Source organism: Trachinotus anak, unplaced genomic scaffold, assembly GCF_046630095.1.
Source record: "Trachinotus anak isolate AG129_WGS33_773 ecotype Australia unplaced genomic scaffold, CSIRO_AGI_Tana_v1 ptg000010l, whole genome shotgun sequence".
NCBI lineage: Eukaryota > Metazoa > Chordata > Actinopteri > Carangiformes > Carangidae > Trachinotus > Trachinotus anak.
In genome coordinates, this window is record NW_027273861.1 from 17307838 (window position 1) to 17327203 (window position 19366).

Here is a 19366-nt window from a genome sequence, read left to right on the forward strand (position 1 = left end):
TTTTAGGAGCTGCAGGGCTACCGTCTATGTCGTTGGCGGCTGGCCCTGGTGGGCCTTGGGGTGCTGTGTACAGGGGGCTTCCTTCTCCTGGTGCTCTACTGGATGCCAGAGTGGTGTGTCAAATCCACCTGCACCCGTACCACAGCCCGTGATGCTGAAGTGGTGTTGCTGCGCTCTACGGTAGGTAGCAAGTACAGCTGCAGTGATTAGTTGTTTGACAAGAAATTTATCTGCAGCTACTAGGATAATCAGTTAATTGTTTTTTATTGTCATTTTTTAGTCAAAAATGCCAAATATTCTCTGGTTTCAGCTACTCAAATGTTGGATAATACAAGCAAATGTAAGACTTTGCTGTGGGCTTTGCGACACTGTAAATGGCAATTTTTTTTTTTAACAGTTTGTTGGGTGAGGTTTGATATTTATATTTATTTTTGAAATTTTCGTTAAAAAATATATGCTGCCACATGTCATGTTGAACCACTGAAAACCCAGTAGTAGTGAATACAGCTGACGAATGAAGGAGATTTACCATCCAGTGTTGCTTGTATAAAAGACCAAAAGGTTAAGCTGTAGGAGCAAACTGGATGGTGCACCTTCAGTTGCATTATATTATGTAATTTAAATTGCAGCCTTATTTCTCTAGTCCTAATAATTCACTAGTAATAATACAATAATCAGACATCTACCAAGCATAATTAGATTTTTTTATGCTGCTTTTCCATTTAGAAACTCAAATCAGATGACACAGTTGCCATTGGACACAGATCCTCAAAGTTTGTTGTTTTAAAAAAACACTCTTGTCAGATCAGTTAATTGCAGTAGAGTCAAGTCCAAATGCTGTCGGGCACAACTTGGCATATGGCTGTTTGCAGAAGATATAAATCTCAAGCTCATGTGCTATTAAAGCTGTGAGTGAATACAACCAGTGTATTGTTGCAGCACAGTAAATACATTGAGACAGATTCGTACAGTCAGTCATGTTACTGGCACCAGACCTTGGGGAAATCTGGACCGGCAGTAAGTGGCATCTCCAAGTACTGTGGAATGCAAAATAATATTATTCTGCAAATTTAATAAATAACTGCGTAACCAAAACTACATTAAGTAACAAAAAATTCTTCCTAAAAGAAATGCATGACTTCAATAATTTAATTTAATTTTAACATACATTCAGTTCAACAAAAATGGTCCACTGAAAATACTAATAATTTTCAAAATAATAAATAATGACAATGATAATCCAGAGTAAGTAATTCCTACTGTGACACAGACATACAATCCTGCTTACACTCTTCAACTCTAGTAGAAAAGTTATGTATATGCAGCTTCTTACACGGAAACTACAACTGGAAATGTGAAACAGTTTGAAATATGGGATTTTCCAAGACACATAAAAAAAGGTTTTCTTACATGGTATCTATTTAATTTCATTTGCATTTTACTTTGATTTGTTTGTATGTTGTATATTTTGACCTGGTGCGAAGCACAGCTACTGGTGGGCTAACATCCTAATGATATTTAACCATGTTACCGATTACTAGTATCAGTTACATATGCTTATGAAACTGCTGCGCATATTGACATTCTTGTAAACAACTATTGTCAGCATAATGACGCACGCTGAGACAGTCTATTACAAAAGAAACTCACTGCACATATCACATCAATCTTAACAGTACAGAACAATTAATACTGAATTTACATTAGTTAAAGAACCAGTTTAAGAATATAAAAGTGAGTAAATGTATGTATATTCATCCTTGACTATGTGTGTATGAATCCGTGTGTCACATTGTAGGTGTGCTCAGGGTTGAAACATTCAGAACCTATTTCAGTGAAAACATTTTGCTCACTTTTGTTCACAAGAGTTAGGTGAGGATTAGGTGGGGTAAGGCAGGGTCTGAAAATAACACCCGTCAAGCACCAAATGCCTTTGCATTTTTAAGGTTGATACATTGGTGTTTTAACTGAGCTGTTGTGTTTAATGGTGAAACAATAACGTATTTTTCTAAGGCAAGGAGAATAAAGTGGCAATAAAATGTGTCACTTGACACTTAAAACAAACATCAGGCAGTCTGGCTGTGTCAAGATACACATCTTGGAATTCAGATCTTTTAAGTTTTGTTTTTTCTGGGCACAAGTGCTGGTCAAGTACAGAGGATGTTTGCAGTCAGAAAAAAAAACACTGCAGGGGTGACAACGGCCTTAGCACCTAGTCAACAACAGTCTGAGCTGATCTTGATCTTGACAGTGAGGAAAAGAAATCTTCAAAGTGTGCAACCTGATTTCAGAAATCAGTAAATGCAACTCATTGCAGGTATTAGTTGGCCAACATCACAAACTCTTTATACACTTGACAACTTTCACAGTTCTGCTCTGTTACAACACACAAATCCTCTATCACAACGATAAAGCAACTGCTTAAAAATTTGAACTTTTCCTGACAGTGTTTTATGATAGAAATATAATTAAAACATCTTTATACCTCTGCCCATTAATGAAATACAGACTTTACATTATAAAGAGATTATAAAATTATAACGGGTACATAACATTATAAAGATCAAAATAAAAAGTATGTTGCCCTTAAGTGTTATGGTTGGTTAGTTAGTAAGTAAGTAAGTAATAGTGGGGCTTTATGAGGTAAATGAATGAAGGTCCTCAAAAGTTCAGTAGTCTAATTTTATTCATATATTTGTTTGAGTAGGATGAGTTCCGGCGCTGGTTCCTGGCCAGGGTGCGAGTGATGCTGGCCCCAGGGAGCAACCCCTTCCACAGCCTGGAGACCCAGACCACCTCCCCCTGCTCCCCTTCCTCTCCTTCCTGCCCCTTCTCCTCCCCTGCTTCCCCCACTCTGGCCAACGGACACACCCCTCACCCCTCCGAAGGCAGCCCTGCTCAGGAGCTCATCAGAAGATTTGCCGACTACCAGCCCACACAGGTAAGCACCCGTCTCCCCAGTATACTGTATTTACACAGACACACACATACACATAGACGCACACACACTGAACACTGATTGATGGTTTCTAATTACCATCCATCCAATTACCACCAACAACCATCAGTGTTTGATTTCCAAAGTTAATAGAAGGATTTCTGTGTTTTACACTCTGTATTTATATCAAATTTTTTAAACATATGCTACATATTACTCTCCACTGACCACAAGCATTACTGTACATAACCCTGTCTCCAAACAATAAACTCAACTATTCAAACCATGTAATTTCCTCCTCTGAAATATTCAAATTGACTTAATGTAATGAAATCAAACTGCTTTTCTTATCAGTTTTCTCCATTAAATTTGCTTTGACTTGTGTAGAAAACATTGCAGTAATACTGACGTGTACTGAAAAAAAAAGTCTTGTCTTTTTCTTCTGCCCCTCTCTCTTCTCTCCCACAGATTCGCTATTTTACCTTTCATAGCACCAAGTATTACTGGAATGATGAGGTGCAGAATTTTGAAGTTTTATGGTAAGCATTCTTTAATTATCCACAGAAATTTTAAAGGCTATTTTTATACCAGTTTTCAGGCACTATTGCTGCAGAAATCTCCTCCCTTAGAGTAAGCTAAATTGGCTAAGGGTTTTATCCCTCAGTGTGTGTATGGTAATACACAGCAGTAATGATAACAAAAGATAAAATGATAGAAAGACAAGATAAGCAAAACAAGCACTACACTACATTACCAGCTATAGTGACAGTTAGTTGACCTACATTCCCATTACAGTGGCCTGGAGGATCAGCAGATCAGCTGCTCCACCCTTCACTCGGAGCACAGTGCAGGCCTGACCAGAAATCAGCAGGAGTACAGGTAACACCTTATCTGTCTTATCAACTTTAGTCAGTCAGACAGGAGGAGGGTACTAAGGCCCGTTAGTGTCAGATAATTCTCTTGTGTAAGTTATAGTTGCTGCAGATAATAAGCCCTTTGATTTTTGTCAGGCCAGATGTTGATGCAGGGATTCCTCATAAGTGGCCAGGGGAAGTCAGTGCAGACATGTTGAAATGACAATGTGGACAGTACAAACGATTTCACTAATTAAAGCACTTAAACAAAAGTGAAGAAACTGATAAGTGAAATAATCTGGTAATATTGTTCAGAATGAAAACCTGCATACTCTTAGCCTTTGATGTTACATTGTTGTGTATCTCTCCTGCATACTCTGTGCATGTGTGTTTAGATAAGATAGTCCCATTCACAGCACTTGCCTTACGAATGTCTCTTTCACCACTTGTTAGGAGACTGTTCTTCGGAGTCAATGAAATTGCAGTGAAAGTGCCTTCTGTTTTCAAGCTGCTTATCAAAGAGGTAGGGCTCAATTTGCATTAACATTTGTAGCATTTTCTATGAATTTTCCTTTGCATGAAAAACTCCTTGTCAGACTGTGAGCTCAACTCATAGATTTTTACATAGATATTGGCACAATTAATGGGTTTTTATGCTGAATATTAATGATTTGATTTGATGTGTGGCACACATTTATGAACAGACAACAGACATGTTGCAACTGGCAGAACTTCATGAACAGTACATCTCTCATTATGTGCTATCAATTTGTACTAGCTTTTAAAGAAATACTGCTTGTATATGATATGAGCGTAATTGTCCATGTCCTTAGATCTGATTTGATCATCAAATAATTGTTTTAAGTAATTTTTTATGAACAAAGCCAAAATATTCAGATTCCAGTTTCTCAAGTAAGAATTTTTACTTTTTTTTGGTGAATATTTACTTTTTAATTCCTCTTCTTCAGGGATTGCTAGCAGGGTGCCTAGTGGGTGTCAGGACATTTCAATATTTATATAATTGTTTCTGTTCCTGCCAAAGCAAATATGTGAAGCCAACATTTTTTCCTGTAGAAATGCCTCAGGAAAGACAGATAAACATTTGCCAATTGTTATTTGTGCAAGGCATTACTCACTTAAACTGCCAGCAGGATCTACCCTATATTAGCAATGCAAAAAGCTACTCATCTACTTAATCTGCTCAAGGAAATCTCTGGTCCTCTGTATTCTGTACTGAGACCTTATTACTGTTTTACCAATCTCTGTTTTTAACTTCATTGTAGTTTTATCTTCATGCTCTTACCCCTGCATTTGCCACACTGATCTCTCCCTCTGCCTCCTCCTGCAGGTCCTCAACCCTTTCTACATCTTCCAGCTCTTCAGTGTGATCCTGTGGAGTGCCGATGAGTATTACTACTATGCTGTGGCCATTGTTTTCATGTCGGTCATATCCATAGCTACCTCTCTGTACACCATCAAAAAGGTGAGCTCCACAAATTGCAGGGACTCTGTATTAATCCAGAACCATTTATCATACTGCATATACTGTATATAGCAGGAGTTGGACCCATGTGCCATTGAACATGTTCACACACAGGCTTAGAGTTCAGCAATCAGCCCTTATATTTCGCAGTTTGTGGCTGGGTTACTTTGACTGTAGTAGCAATTTTAATTTTCTGAAATGCATATTTGCAGGTTTTATTCACATATTAAGGCACATTTATGGCTCTTAAGCTCTTGAGAGTCCAAAAATTTTCTGAACTTTTTCTTTAGTACCAAAAGGCCAAAATGGCAACTTCATACACAAGAGGTTTCATAATCTATATGTCGGTAAAACATCTTATAAAACGGGATAGCATGTAGTTAATGGTATTATTTTGCCAGACGATACGTGTCTTATGGGTCATGTGTCTTAATATCACATGACATCAGTATATCTCACTGCTTGGTTTTTTCTTTGACTTAACTTCCAAGAAAGTGCAACTCTGCTGTATGAAACAGTACATGAAGTACCAAACAGACTCACAGGAATTCATATTACATTACATATTACACACATATTACACTCCTATAACTTCACACTGACTTTACTCCTCTGGTCCAATAAAATTTGTAATATTACAGCACTAAAGTTAGACCAGGGCTGAGCCACGTCAGACAGAATCGCTACCCCACTCATGTCTAATCCAGGGTTTTCAAGATAGCATAAAGGCTCATCTGCACACGGTCTAGTGCCCCAGGCTTCATAGCTCACAAACTCAGACAAAAACACCCTTTGCAGTTTCACAGGTGGTCATGAGAATCAAGCAATGGGAACCTCTCAGGTTTTTCATCACTATTTTCTTTTTTTTTTTTTTTCCCTCCAGCAATACGTCATGCTTCACGATATGGTGGCAGCTCACAGTATTGTCCGTGTGTCTGTATGCCGAGCCAACAATGGTTTGTCAATTTTTTTGTTTTTGTGTCTGTTTTTCTGCTGACTGCCTCTGTAGAGTCATTCAAATAGTAGCTCACAACATGTATTATTCTATTCAGTTTCCAGCCTGTCTGAAGGGTGCTTTCCAAACCAGAGCTGACAGTAGACATTTTCCTGCTTCTGTGCTGGGCCAGACTCAATTACACAGTCACCCTGCTTTGGCTGTCCTCCAGATGGCTGCTTGGGTGGGACACTGCAGACTTTGAGAGAGAGAGAATGTGTATGTGAGGTAGTGGGTGTACCATATATATTTAAAAGCACTCTTTAATGGCTGTACATACTTTTGTATGGCTACATTCTTTTTAAAATGGGTGAAATGTCTGCAGAGGTGATGCATAAGTATGTCTTATCAGCTGTGTCCAATTAAAATTTATTCTATCCATTGAGCAAGCGAGAAAAATGTACTTTAATATTTAGGATCAGTCAGAAACCTTGCTGTAGAGGTTTGTACACTACTTATTTTTGTTTATGCATCCATTTATTGCACTGGTCCCTGCTTGTGATGCCTCAGCTTTTCTCCCTGCTGCCTAGAGGGGTGTGAGTAATGAGATATGTGCTGAACAAGACTCAGGGGCTCTGACACACAAAATATCTCCTTGCTCACCCCCCCACCCCGCAAGTCCACCATCTGCCAATGCTGGCTTATTTACACGCTTTTATCCACACTACTTATTGTCTTTCTTCTATTTTATTACCCTCATTGCTCTCTACTTGTGTGTATTTAATGCACACATTTATTGTCTCCACTCCTCCATTGTACCCTCAGATATTGAAGAGATTTTGTCTACTGATCTGGTGCCTGGAGATGTGATGGTCATCCCCAGCAACGGGACCATCATGCCATGTGATGCTGTGTTGGTCAGTGGCACCTGCATCGTCAATGAAAGCATGCTCACAGGTCAGATGAGAAATCCAAAAATTTAAGTTGACAGTTGCAATATTTGATATATCTGTAGATAAATTTAACAACCAACCACAGGAGACTCCAAAAAGCAAGGTGCTTTCCTACTACAACTGCCAGAAGCCAGTTCTAATATCAGTCTACTCTCCATCAGGTGAGAGTGTTCCTGTGACAAAGACCAATCTCCCAAACCCAGTGCCAGGGGAGAGGGGGGAGGAGGCTGACAGTGCCTACAACACAGAGGACCATAAGAGACACACACTTTTCTGTGGCACCAACGTCATCCAGACCCGCTTCTATACAGGCGAACTGGTCAAGGCTGTGGTGGTCCGCACAGGTAGGTGTGTGTGTGTGTGTGTGTGTGTGTGTGTGCGCGCGCGCGTGTTTGTGTACAGGGGACCTGCTTTCTGAGTGTTATGTTTTAAGATGCAGTATCCATAGTGTGAGCTATACTTAACACAGTTAATCGAAATACAATAGTTTGCTGCAGACTAACAATCGTCTGAAGACACATACAGTACCTCTTAAGGCAGCTAGTATAATCTTTGTTGCACTAAGTATGTGTTAAATTCATATTTGAGCCATTCTTGTCACAGTTTAATCTGTGGACATCACAGATCAGAGACCTGATTCCCATTCTGAAAGTTGGATCAACTTTTGAAAGATTTGTCCCTTTCTTCACTCAGGTTTCAGCACAGCTAAAGGCCAGCTGGTGCGCTCCATCCTGTATCCCAAACCCACTGACTTCAAGCTGTACCGTGATGCCTACCTCTTCTTGTTGTGTCTGGTGGCTGTTGCTGGAATCGGCTTTGTCTACTCCATCGTCCTCAGCATCATGAACAAGGTAATGTAGGAGGCGACAATGTTCTGTTTGAGTTACGTGAGTTCAGAGGTGGTAAGGGGTGGGGATGCACCTGTGCACTTGTACACCTGTATAAACACCAAATCTTATATTGTCCCATGGAACATTCTTCGGCTTTGTGGATTTACAACATATCGTATTTTAATATATCCGTGCATCCCAGCAGGTACTGCATTTTCTAAAACTTAATTTATGTTTGTAATATGTGTTTTTTAAGGACAAATTACCTTTTTCACCAATGCCTTGCTTCCCACTCACATAGTTTTACACAGACCTGTAAGTTGCCCAGTTCAACAGTTTAATCTCCTTATCAACGAAAAGCTCACTGTGACTGCAGCTTAAACTGAGTTGAGAGATTTTTGTCCGCTAGGGGGCTGAAGAGGGAGAGAGACAGAAGACAGAGAACATAGCACAAAGTTCCAAATGAAGATGTATAATAATAATAATTTTAGTTAGATGATTTCCTCTTTTAATTCAGTAGTGTGTAATTTGGACTTAGTCTGATGACATGCTGAAAACAGCTGTACTATTTGAGAGTCACCCACTGAGGCTGGTGGAAAAGATATTCTTTTCCCTTAGTGCAACATTGCGCAAAACTTTTCTTTTAACAACACACAGTACTGTAATACATTTGTGGATCTCTGTGTGCTGCAGAACATGAACTGTTTGAGATTTTAGTTTGCATTCTAGGCTTTTGGTAGGATTAGCACCAGATTTACGGGATCAACCAATTGGGGTCATTTCTTTGGATTAGTTGTAAATATGAACAGTCAGAGGAGAAACTTTGTTGTTTCACACTGCTAAAGGGTGTTTCTGCAGCTCATGTTTGGAAATGCCACATATTTTAGTCTGAAACCAGGATTTTAGCAGTCAATAACAAGTGAGAGTAAATTGTGAAGCCTTCCCTGATTTATAGTTTGAGATGTGGTAATAAAAGACAAGGTAATTAACAAACATGCATAAAAACTTTCTCCTTTTGGCCTCCCTAGGTGCCAGCTAAGACCATCATTATTGAGTCCCTGGACATAATCACAATCACTGTGCCACCGGCACTGCCAGCTGCCATGACAGCTGGCATTGTGTATGCCCAACGACGCCTAAAACGCATTGGAATTTTCTGCATCAGCCCACAAAGGATCAATATCTGTGGGCAAATCAATCTGGTCTGTTTTGACAAGGTGAGCATTAGAGGTTGTATGACTGCTGTGTTTTCTCAGTCAAATGTGTCAGTTAAAGACTCAATTTTCCCTAGGCCAGCAAAAAATTACACACCTAAAAATAAAAAAAATATACAGAAACACAGTAACATGAATAGTAATTGGGCCTAAGGTACTGAGGACTTGGAGCCATTGTCTTGATGTTAAAGTTGATATGATGATATAAAGAAGTAACTTTTGATGTTACCCAGATGAATTCCACCTGCCTTTGGTTGTGTGGTGATGCAGAACCTGTCTATTCAATTTAAGTCTATTCTACTTTCTTTCTACTTACAGACTGGAACGCTGACAGAAGATGGATTAGACATGTGGGGAATACAGAGAGTTGAAAATGGCAGGTAAGATGGTCTTTAGTCCAATTTAACATGAAACTACCACTGTTTCACTACATTTCAGGCTTCATTGCGGACAACCTGGTGACAAACATTTGAAATATCTACATAATCGTCTTGCTGATGGTTACATTTGCTTGTGTTGGTGATCTGCAGACACTATAATTTGCTTAAAAATGGTGACAGAACCCTGATAGACCTTGAAATTGCTGAAATGTCTCTGATTGTTTCAAAAGGCTGAACTAAATTACTACTAATTATCAAGATACCAGAGATTATTATCAAAATCCTCAACCAACCAGTGTTTATTTACTAAATTAAATTTTGTTACTTAAGTTGGCTAATTTCATTCATCACTTCGTCCAAAACTGAGAGTAATAGTTATTTATTGTGTTGTTATTTTGTTTAGAAAAATGATCTGGAAATGATTTCTGGAACGTAACACTGGAGTATTAGTTTTTTGGAAAAGTAGACAAATATTGTACTTTTGACTCCACTACATCCAATAGGGCGACTAAATTAAAAGAGACAATAAACAAAAATGCCATTTCAATCGGCATATTCTACAAGCTTTTCATTCTACATGTTCTACAAGTAAGTAAGTGCATTCAGTAGGTTGTTTCAGAGACATTACATTCTGTAAATGTACCGTGGAACAATACAACAATTCACTGACATAAAAAAAAATATAGTCCACTTTTGAATACTTGCTATTACTAAGTATTACTAAGTATAATACTAAGTATTTTAAAAGAAAGTACAGCAGTACTTAAAGTCAATAAAAAATCTGACTGAACAACTTTTACTTGTAACTTGTAACAATTGTAATAAGTAGTGATATTTGATCAGGAGTATCTATACTTTGACCCAAGTAATAAAGTTGTGTACTTTGTCCACATCTGTACATAACCACACACTGTTGATCACGCCAGCTGTTTTTATACATGTCATTGGAGTACATTGGTTTGGAAGCATTTTCGTTCTCATTATGATATACATTTTTCATACAATAAAAAATGCACTTGTCTGAGTAAAACTTGTCTTCTTTCCACCGACCTTTCCAGTTTCCACCTGTCAGAGGAAAATGCCTACAAGGAAAACCTTGTCAAGTCCCAGTTTGTGGCATGCATGGCCACCTGCCACTCGCTTACCAAAATAGAAGGGCAGCTGTCTGGAGACCCACTGGACCTCAAAATGTTTGAAGCTACAGGCTGGGTGAGTTATTTTATCTCTATCCATAAGTTTAAAGTTGTTGAGGGCAGGAAAATGGAAATGTCATTAGTTAGACTACACTTAAAAAGATATATTGGGACCAACAGCCATATGGAATCGATTTTATGTGTAGGCTATGTGTGTATGGCAGAGAGAAAGAGGGAATCTAAAATATATTTATTGTGTCAAATATGTTTCTTAATATCTCTGTTTGTTGTTTTATAGACATTGTTCTGATTCCTATTTTCTCTAAACCTTTGATTGCCCAGATTTTGGAAGAGGCCACTGAGGAGGAAACATCTCTCCACAACCGTATCATGCCCACCGTAGTTCGACCCCCAAAGCAGCTGTTGCCCCCAGAGCCTGCTGTATCTCAAGAACAGGACATGGTACTTACAGCAACCCAGTTGTTCAACAGGATAGGAGTCCGAAGAAATAGAAGTCTGGGAAATATATAAAATCATGAATTATTTTATCTTATGAACATAATGAAAGTGAAATATATACCAATCTAATGTTAGTGGTGGAGAGAGGTCTTGGAGGATTTTATTTAAAATTTTCTGTTTCTGTTTTGTAGTCAGCCTAATTTAAGTTGAGTTGTGCTGGCCTAAATCCACAATATAGTGGCTGTACTGAAAACCATCACTGCACATAGACACTGCCATCATAATATACAGTAACAACAGCAACATTGTTACTTTGAATGATTGGTTTATTTGTCCTCGCATTATGTTTTCTCACCAACTTATCTCTGTCTGCTCTCTTTCTCATTCTAGGAACTCTATGAGCTCTCGGTAAGAAGTCCTTTTTCAAAATGTGTCAAATTTTTCCTTGTTTGCGTTAGAATGAATGGCACAGATTTCTCTTAAAGAACTGTAAGCATGAACAATGGACTTTTATGGTTAATGTTGACAAACCATACACTGATCTTCCATTCTAACCTAGAGGATCTAATCTGAATGGGGTTCAACCAAACGCTTAACTTACCTCATATCTGCATATTTGCATTATCCATAGTTTTGATATCAATCAGCATTTTCTTCTTGACATAAATGATAGACTGTTATTTTGTGTCTGTGTCTGTGTGTGCGTGTGCGTGTGCATGTGCAGTCGGCGTATGAGATAGGTATTGTGCGCCAGTTTCCTTTTTCCTCAGCTCTCCAGAGAATGAGTGTGGTAGCTCGTCTCCTGGGGGAGAAACGTATGAATGCGTACACAAAGGGGGCTCCAGAGGTGGTGGCACATCTCTGCAAAAAAGAGACAGGTGAGGTGTGCACTGACTGTTGTCAACCAGCACTGGGAAATGCTTTAAGTTTTATTTTAGCCTTCTAGCCTGCCAAATGTGTTGGCACTTAGTGCATCAAAGTATAATCAGTACAGTACCTGTACCTGTGTGTTTCATTTTCCTGCTGTTTGTACCTCTCTGTTATTCATCTATCCACTGCCTCCCTGTCTCTTTGCAGTGCCAGAAAATTTTGCAGAGGTTTTGGAGGGCTACACCAAGCAGGGTTTCAGGGTCATTGCTCTGGCTCACCGTCGACTCGAATCCAAACTCACGTGGCACAAAGTCCAGAACATTAATAGGTATCATTTACTATTTACTGTTGCTTTTGACCTTGATTTGAACTATTTTACCCTTCCAGAGAACTGTATCTGAAGATTGCTGCTCTATTTTAGCCCCCTACTTCACAACAGTGATGTTAGACACTCTTGTATCTCTTTTCCTTTTGTCTTTGTCCATCTTGACCCCAACACTCTCCCGTAATTCCAGCACAGTATTTAGCTAACTTAATTACTGAAAGGCGCAGCGCAGATAACATGATAATTGAGGAGACATCCTCTGGTGTGCTGAATGGCAAATTTCATTTAAAAAAGCTTCCAGATGGAAGTTTAGTCAAAAGCAAAGTTGTGTGCAGTGATTAACTGTCTGTCCACAGGAGCACAACAAGTCTAAAATACCATCTTCAGGCAAAGCACATTTTTGCTGATGTGAGCAAAGATGCTAGTGCTGCGACAGGATCAAGCCGTGTTTGACAAACTACACGGGCAGATTTCAGTCAGGGCAAACCTGTCAACGAAGTGACAGCAGCTAAGCTAACCAATGCAATCGCTAAATGGATCACCATTGACTGCAAGCCAATCAACATTGTTGAACACCAGGGGCTTCAAGGCATTATTCAGATCGCCTCTAACGACCCATCATACGAGCCACCTCCAAGGGGAACTATTGTCACAAGAATTCATGAATTGTATGGTCATGAAAAGGCAACAAGTGACAGGTACAGGGCAGAGCCCAGTGTCAGCATAGAGACATTCCCACTGCAGTGGTGGTGCTCACACACAGGTGTCCATGGTAATCTGGCCCATATTGCACAAAGGTACTTGGCTACACCTGCCTCAACCATGCCACGTGAGAGACTGTTTTCTTTGGGAGGCCACATTGTGCAGAAGAAGAGGTCAGCTCTGTCATCTGAACATGTCAACATGATGGTCTGCCTGAGCAACTGGTTAAAAGAAAAGCAGACTTTATGAACTGGTTGACTAGTCATGTTACACAAGTTCACTGTTCCAAGTAATGTTATTTACCTAAGAGTGTGAAAAAGGACTGTTCACTGTCTCTTCAGTTTCTTGTATAGGCCTGCTCACTGTAACATGTTGTTGGCAATGCCAAGCACTTCCAGGGACTGTTTTACTTGGCAAGTTAAGATACAAAATTCTAATTCAGAAACCATCAAAACTAAGCCGAGCTGTTATAATAAAGTTAAAAAATCCTCTAATTCCACTCTGATGCACTTTTTTATTCCAACTCCACTCTTGTATTTGCTTTACCTCCCCCCAAAATATGAGAAAATACAAATACTTAAAACTTGTGAATAATCATGATTAATCACAGCCTGTTATTGTGAATAACTCGATAAAATGTTTTAATCGATTGACAGCACTAATTCGAAGTGGACCCCTATGTACTAATGTTACATATTTTCCTTTGAATTAGGGATCATATAGAGACAAACATGGAGTTCCTTGGTCTGATCATCATGCAGAACAAGTTGAAGGCAGAAACCCCAGGGGTGCTCCAGGACCTCCACCAAGCCAACATCCGCATTGTCATGGTTACTGGTGAGAGAATGTGCTAACATCTGCACATGTGCACACAGCCTCAAACTATGACAGTATTTGCATCATAACAGTCCCTAATCAGAAATGCTAAACCCATTTGTAAATGGTAACTTCATATACATATACACCCAATATTTGTACTTCTTTCTCTAGCTGGTTAAACATCTTAAGTTGCTATTACACAAGGCGCACAGTAAATTTGGTAATGTCCTGTGTTTTGGCACTCAATAGATTTAGTCCCTCTGGTATTTACTCAGCTGTACCTGTAATCTTAACTAATAACATGTCTAGGCTGCTCAGTGTAACTGGCACAAACAAACTCCAGTGTCCACCAGAGGATCATTTGTTGTTGTTTTTCTTCTTTACTTTATTGCCTTTGCTTTCACCTTTTCCTCTGTCTTGTGAAGGTTGCCACAGACAACGAATTGAGTATTCATGAGTGATTTATGGTCTGTACATACTACATGCTATATATATATAGTATAAGAAGAAGAAGAAGAACTACTGAGAGATCTAAGGGAGCAAGCATGCAGGGGTATGGTGTGTGAGACAGTCAGTGGTATAAGATGGGGCCAGACTGTTAATTGATTTTTAAAAACAAATAATAGGCTTTTAGAATGCATTCTGATATATGTATCTGTATGTATATGTGTTTTTGCAAACTCAGCCTATGCCATCACACCTCAAACCCATTTGATATAGTGTCCCCTTGTGGTAGTAAAATGCTCCAGGACAATAAGCTTGTATTTCCATTCACAATCCAACCATCAGTCACAGTCATGCAAACTCTCTATTTGTGGGAGAGGAAGACAAAGAGCAGAATTCAATAGACTCTTGCAGGTTGTCTTGAGGTTACAGTTTTGAGCTTTTTACTGGATAGTTGATGGTTTGACCACTGAAACATAATGCAGGGATGTGTTTCAGAGAAAGAAATCATTCAAGTATAGAATTTCGGTGATAAATGTTTACTCCATCTACATTCCAGGTGACAATATGCTGACAGCGATTTCGGTGGCCAGAGACTGTGGAATGATCCCTCCCCAGGACACAGTCATCATTGCTGATGCCCTCCTTCCACATGATGGACAGGCTGCCAAGATCACCTGGAGATACGCTGACAAGCCGAGCAAGACATCTCGTCTGGAGGTGAGGCAGTGGACCTAATACTAATGTGAAGCAGGAGCAACACATGAAAAGGCTTGCACAATCAACACTCCATGCTGGTTTACACACTATACAGGCATACACTCTTGTAGACACATTGGGTGGAAAGACAAATTCAAGCCTGTGTGGGTGCTTTTAATGATGAGATGTCTCACACCACATATGTAGTTGAAGGAAACACTTTTTCCCTGCCATTTCCTTTTATTGTCAGTGAAAGTAAGAAGCACACAAATTGAACATGTTTGTAGCTGGATATATAGACTGATGGGTATCTTGTCTACTAAAAAACTATGTTAGTGTTTTAGGTGTGCTGTCTTATATGTGTTATCTATACCAAAGTCCAAACACAATTTATTGTTATTGTCTGATATCGGTCATCAAACATTTTTTATTCCAGTAGTTTACTGATAAGATGAGTACACAAAGCATATTAGCACTTGAATGAGAAAAGATACAAAACAGGCTTTGAACAAAATCTGCACAGTTGGAGTTTGAATTCAAATATGTTTCTCAGTTTATGTAAAAGGAAACAATTTTTAACAACTGACTTGATTTGTTTACATAATGCAATCACATACAAAATACTGAATTTTTACTTATTGATGACAGTCTTAAATGTTTGTTCAACTTAATAGTGTTTATTTAAGCGTGTGGTGTCCCTATGTGGTAACCCCTTCTTTCCAGGAAGTAAACATCAGCCTGGAAGATGTGTGCCATGTAGATGAGCCCAAAACACAAGAGCAGTACCACTTTGCTATGAATGGAAAATCATTTGCGGTAATCGCCGAGCATTTCCCCGACATGCTTCAAAAGGTATGAGGTCTCTTAAATGAGAATGGACATCACTCTGACCTTTTCTGTGACTGGAGTAGAAATGTTAAAGTTGTTCCCACTGTACACAATACCTAATGTTTCTGCTGTTATGACGTGGGTTCTTCCTTGTAGCTGGTGCTGCATGGGACGGTGTTCGCTAGAATGGCCCCAGACCAGAAAACCCAGCTTATTGAGGTGTTGCAGGGCGTGGAGTGAGTATTTGAGTCAAACATATAGTGTAGCTATGAAAACGTACTTTGACAAGTGGTGTAAAGTTTATTTATTACATTGTACAATATATGCTGTTTTCTGCTGAGAGACTGTTAGATTATCATCAACAGTAGAATTAGCCATAAGTCAAAATTGTAGAAAAAAAACTTACAGATTTTTTAAATGGAATTTTGAATTGAAAAAAACGGTGCACAGAGTTACAGCTCTTTATCGTTTGCTCACAGCTACTACGTGGGGATGTGTGGAGATGGAGCAAATGATTGTGGGGTATGTATAGCCACGAATGTTGTGTGTCACAATAACAGTCTGAAATGGACATTAATTGATTCCAGTCTGTACATAACTATCTGTCTCTCTTTCCTCCCCCAGGCTCTGAAGAGGGCTCATGGTGGCATCTCTCTCTCAGAGCTCGAGGCCTCTGTAGCCTCTCCCTTCACCTCAAGGACCCCTAACATCTCCTGTGTCCCCAGCCTCATCAGGTTTTTTCAGCCTTCTTTTTATTTGCATTTCAATAAATAAATAATACACAAAATATGAACAATAAAAATGAGAAATAAAACTTGCAGTTTTGTAGATTTGGAAATGATCCATAGACTGTTGACCTAGTGATTGGAAAATGCTAATGTTTGAGCATTAAGCTTTCCTGAATTTGGTGCAGTTTTGAAGTGTTTTGTTTTGAAATTAATTAAAATTACTCGTTGAGTTGTGGATTTATATGTTGGATAATAACACAGTGGTTGCTTGCTTTTACAGGGAGGGCCGTGCTGCTCTCATCACCTCCTTCTGTGTGTTCAAGTTCATGGCCCTCTACAGCATTATCCAGTATATCAGTGTCACTCTCCTCTACTCTGTACGTATTGCTGCCTCCACAATCAAAAGTAGCTACAGAATTAATTAGAAGTCCAGTGAATTCTCCTCAGTCTCTGATCCGTGCTGTCTGTTGTATTTGTTTTTTAGATCCTCAGTAACCTTGGAGACTTCCAGTTCCTCTTCATTGATGTTGCTATCATCCTCCTTATTGTCTTTACCAGTAAGTAGAAGACCAATAACAATATGTATTAAAGCATGATCATACCTCATGCATTTACTTTTCTTAAGCCATATCTTTGCCTCTTGTCCTTTCTCCTCTTCAGTGAGTCTGAATCCAGCATGGAAAGAGCTTGTGTCACGTCGGCCACCGTCAGGTCTGATATCAGGGCCTCTGTTGTTCTCTGTGCTGACCCAGATCCTCATCTGCTTGGGCTTCCAGACCATGACATTCCTTTGGGTCCAACAGCAGCCCTGGTACACAGTCTGGACACCACTGTCAGAGTGAGTACCTGCTGTCATTACTAATGTATAGCAGCCTAACAAAAATATTTCACCTTGCTTTTTTACCTTATCATTTTACCATGGTTTTAAATGTGGAGTAGTCCATTTAAACACACACACACACACACACACACACACACACACACACACACACACACACACACACACACACACACACACACACACACACACACACACACATATATAGGTTTTTTGTTCAGTTAAACAAATTTCCTGTATTTTGACTTATTTCTTCTCAAATCAAACTCTGTCCTCACCCAGCGCCTGCAACCTGACATCACACATTAACGTCTCCGACCACAACGATACAGAAGTAGATGACCACAATATACAAAACTACGAGAACACCAGCCTCTTCTATGTCTCCTCCTTCCAGTATCTCATTGTTGCCATCGTTTTCTCAAAGGGCAAACCTTTCAGGCAGCCTAGCTACAAGAATTGTAAGAAACTTGCATCTTAATCTGTCCTAAAGTAGTTACATTGTTGTTTTTCTATATTTTAAATTCTATTTGTGCTTGTGTATACACTACCCAGGGCCTTTTGTGCTGTCTGCCTTGAGTTTGTATATTTTCCTGCTGTTCATCATGTTCCACCCTGTGGAAACCATTGACAGCTTTCTTGAGGTAAGAAGACACCAACAAACATAAGAAATGTACATCTTTACTCAGCTCTGGTTTAGACTGTAGATTGTTTTTATTATGCCAAGCCTTACACTCTTATGTGTGGTAGTTCTTTAAGATGTGCCTCACTGAACTGCTGTAGACACAAAGCATCATGCTCTCTCTCTCCCCCCACACGCTTTTTCTCTCTTATGTACAGATTGTTTGTGTCCCGTTTGAATGGAGGCTAAAACTCCTCCTCATCATCTTTGTCAATGCTGCTGTATCTGTTGTGGTGGAGGTAAGACACTCATACACATACACTCATGGTAATGGTAGATGTTTTTCTCATGTTCAGCTTTTGTTTTTTCATGCAGTGTGCTCATCTTTGTTGCACTTAGCTGCACAGCAGGATTGATATTGTGTTGTGAGAAGAAATGTTCCATAGTGAAAATGTTAGTGTCTTCAAAGAGACAAAATATGGTATATGGTAATTGTTAACACTTAATTGTTAACAAATATGTGACCGTTTTTTTTTAACATTTTTTTGATGAAATGCATGTATTAGTGAGGCTTTTGAAATTCCTCAAAGCAGCATATGTTTGTCTTATCTAACTTTGGACAGACGGATGCTCTTTAAGAAAATAACTTATTGCTGTACAACTTGCATGACAATAGATTATGCTGGCCTGCCACACTCAGTGGAGCAGTATCACTACACCTCTGCCTTCCTTGTAGATGGCTGCCCTTGCATACAAACACTGCTTAGCAGACACTTTAGATAAAGCTATGTCCTAAACTGCAAGTGCAAATTCCTCTCACCTTTTAAGTGAATTTTAAAAAATCAATAAGAGTATTTTGAGACAAGAATATCTGTGCACTCCCTTCTTACTAATGTTGTTTAATTTAATTTTAACCTCACATGAAATGATTAACACACAACTTCATTGTAGAAAAAAAATTGCCACACATGATTATATATAGCTTCAATACAATTGAAGACCTCGGTGCAAAAAAAAAAAAAGAAAAGAAAAACAATAGCAGGAGCTATGTGAAATCAAATTAGCCTCTCTGTAATTCTTTCCCCTGCCCACTGCGCTATTCCATAGACCTTCATCCTTGACATCGTCTTATGGAAGCTTGTGTTCAGCCGAGACAAACAGGGCAGCTTTGGCATCACTCCTGCCGCCCCGACACCACAGGTTGGGAAAATCTGACACCTTCTTCTCTAGCCCTTTCATTTTCCTCTTGTGTGGTGTTCCTTCTTTCTGTCCTCACTTCTTTCTCTAACGTTACAGAATGCACCTCTCTATTG

General features: G+C 39.2%; 1 protein-coding gene across 2 annotated transcripts in view; it reads left to right on the forward strand.

Annotated features, from left to right (window-relative positions):
* Nucleotides 1-19366, forward strand: part of atp13a3 (ATPase 13A3) — a 40804-nt gene that overhangs the window by 14109 nt on the left and 7329 nt on the right. Inside the window, exons 4-33 of one of the 2 annotated variants that reach the window (XM_071488010.1) lie at nucleotides 7-180; nucleotides 2708-2941; nucleotides 3407-3477; nucleotides 3734-3817; nucleotides 4246-4315; nucleotides 5141-5275; nucleotides 6159-6231; nucleotides 7035-7166; nucleotides 7324-7506; nucleotides 7856-8013; nucleotides 9021-9209; nucleotides 9525-9586; nucleotides 10645-10795; nucleotides 11062-11181; nucleotides 11569-11586; nucleotides 11903-12056; nucleotides 12256-12376; nucleotides 13788-13912; nucleotides 14898-15058; nucleotides 15761-15889; nucleotides 16022-16101; nucleotides 16345-16387; nucleotides 16490-16599; nucleotides 16874-16970; nucleotides 17078-17150; nucleotides 17254-17431; nucleotides 17714-17892; nucleotides 17987-18075; nucleotides 18272-18352; nucleotides 19161-19253. In XM_071488010.1, the coding sequence (XP_071344111.1) occupies nucleotides 7-180; nucleotides 2708-2941; nucleotides 3407-3477; nucleotides 3734-3817; nucleotides 4246-4315; nucleotides 5141-5275; nucleotides 6159-6231; nucleotides 7035-7166; nucleotides 7324-7506; nucleotides 7856-8013; nucleotides 9021-9209; nucleotides 9525-9586; nucleotides 10645-10795; nucleotides 11062-11181; nucleotides 11569-11586; nucleotides 11903-12056; nucleotides 12256-12376; nucleotides 13788-13912; nucleotides 14898-15058; nucleotides 15761-15889; nucleotides 16022-16101; nucleotides 16345-16387; nucleotides 16490-16599; nucleotides 16874-16970; nucleotides 17078-17150; nucleotides 17254-17431; nucleotides 17714-17892; nucleotides 17987-18075; nucleotides 18272-18352; nucleotides 19161-19253 (3567 nt within the window). The remainder of the gene's footprint in view (nucleotides 1-6; nucleotides 181-2707; nucleotides 2942-3406; nucleotides 3478-3733; nucleotides 3818-4245; nucleotides 4316-5140; nucleotides 5276-6158; nucleotides 6232-7034; nucleotides 7167-7323; nucleotides 7507-7855; nucleotides 8014-9020; nucleotides 9210-9524; nucleotides 9587-10644; nucleotides 10796-11061; nucleotides 11182-11568; nucleotides 11587-11902; nucleotides 12057-12255; nucleotides 12377-13787; nucleotides 13913-14897; nucleotides 15059-15760; nucleotides 15890-16021; nucleotides 16102-16344; nucleotides 16388-16489; nucleotides 16600-16873; nucleotides 16971-17077; nucleotides 17151-17253; nucleotides 17432-17713; nucleotides 17893-17986; nucleotides 18076-18271; nucleotides 18353-19160; nucleotides 19254-19366) is intronic. The other variant, XM_071488011.1, reaches the window with a different exon arrangement.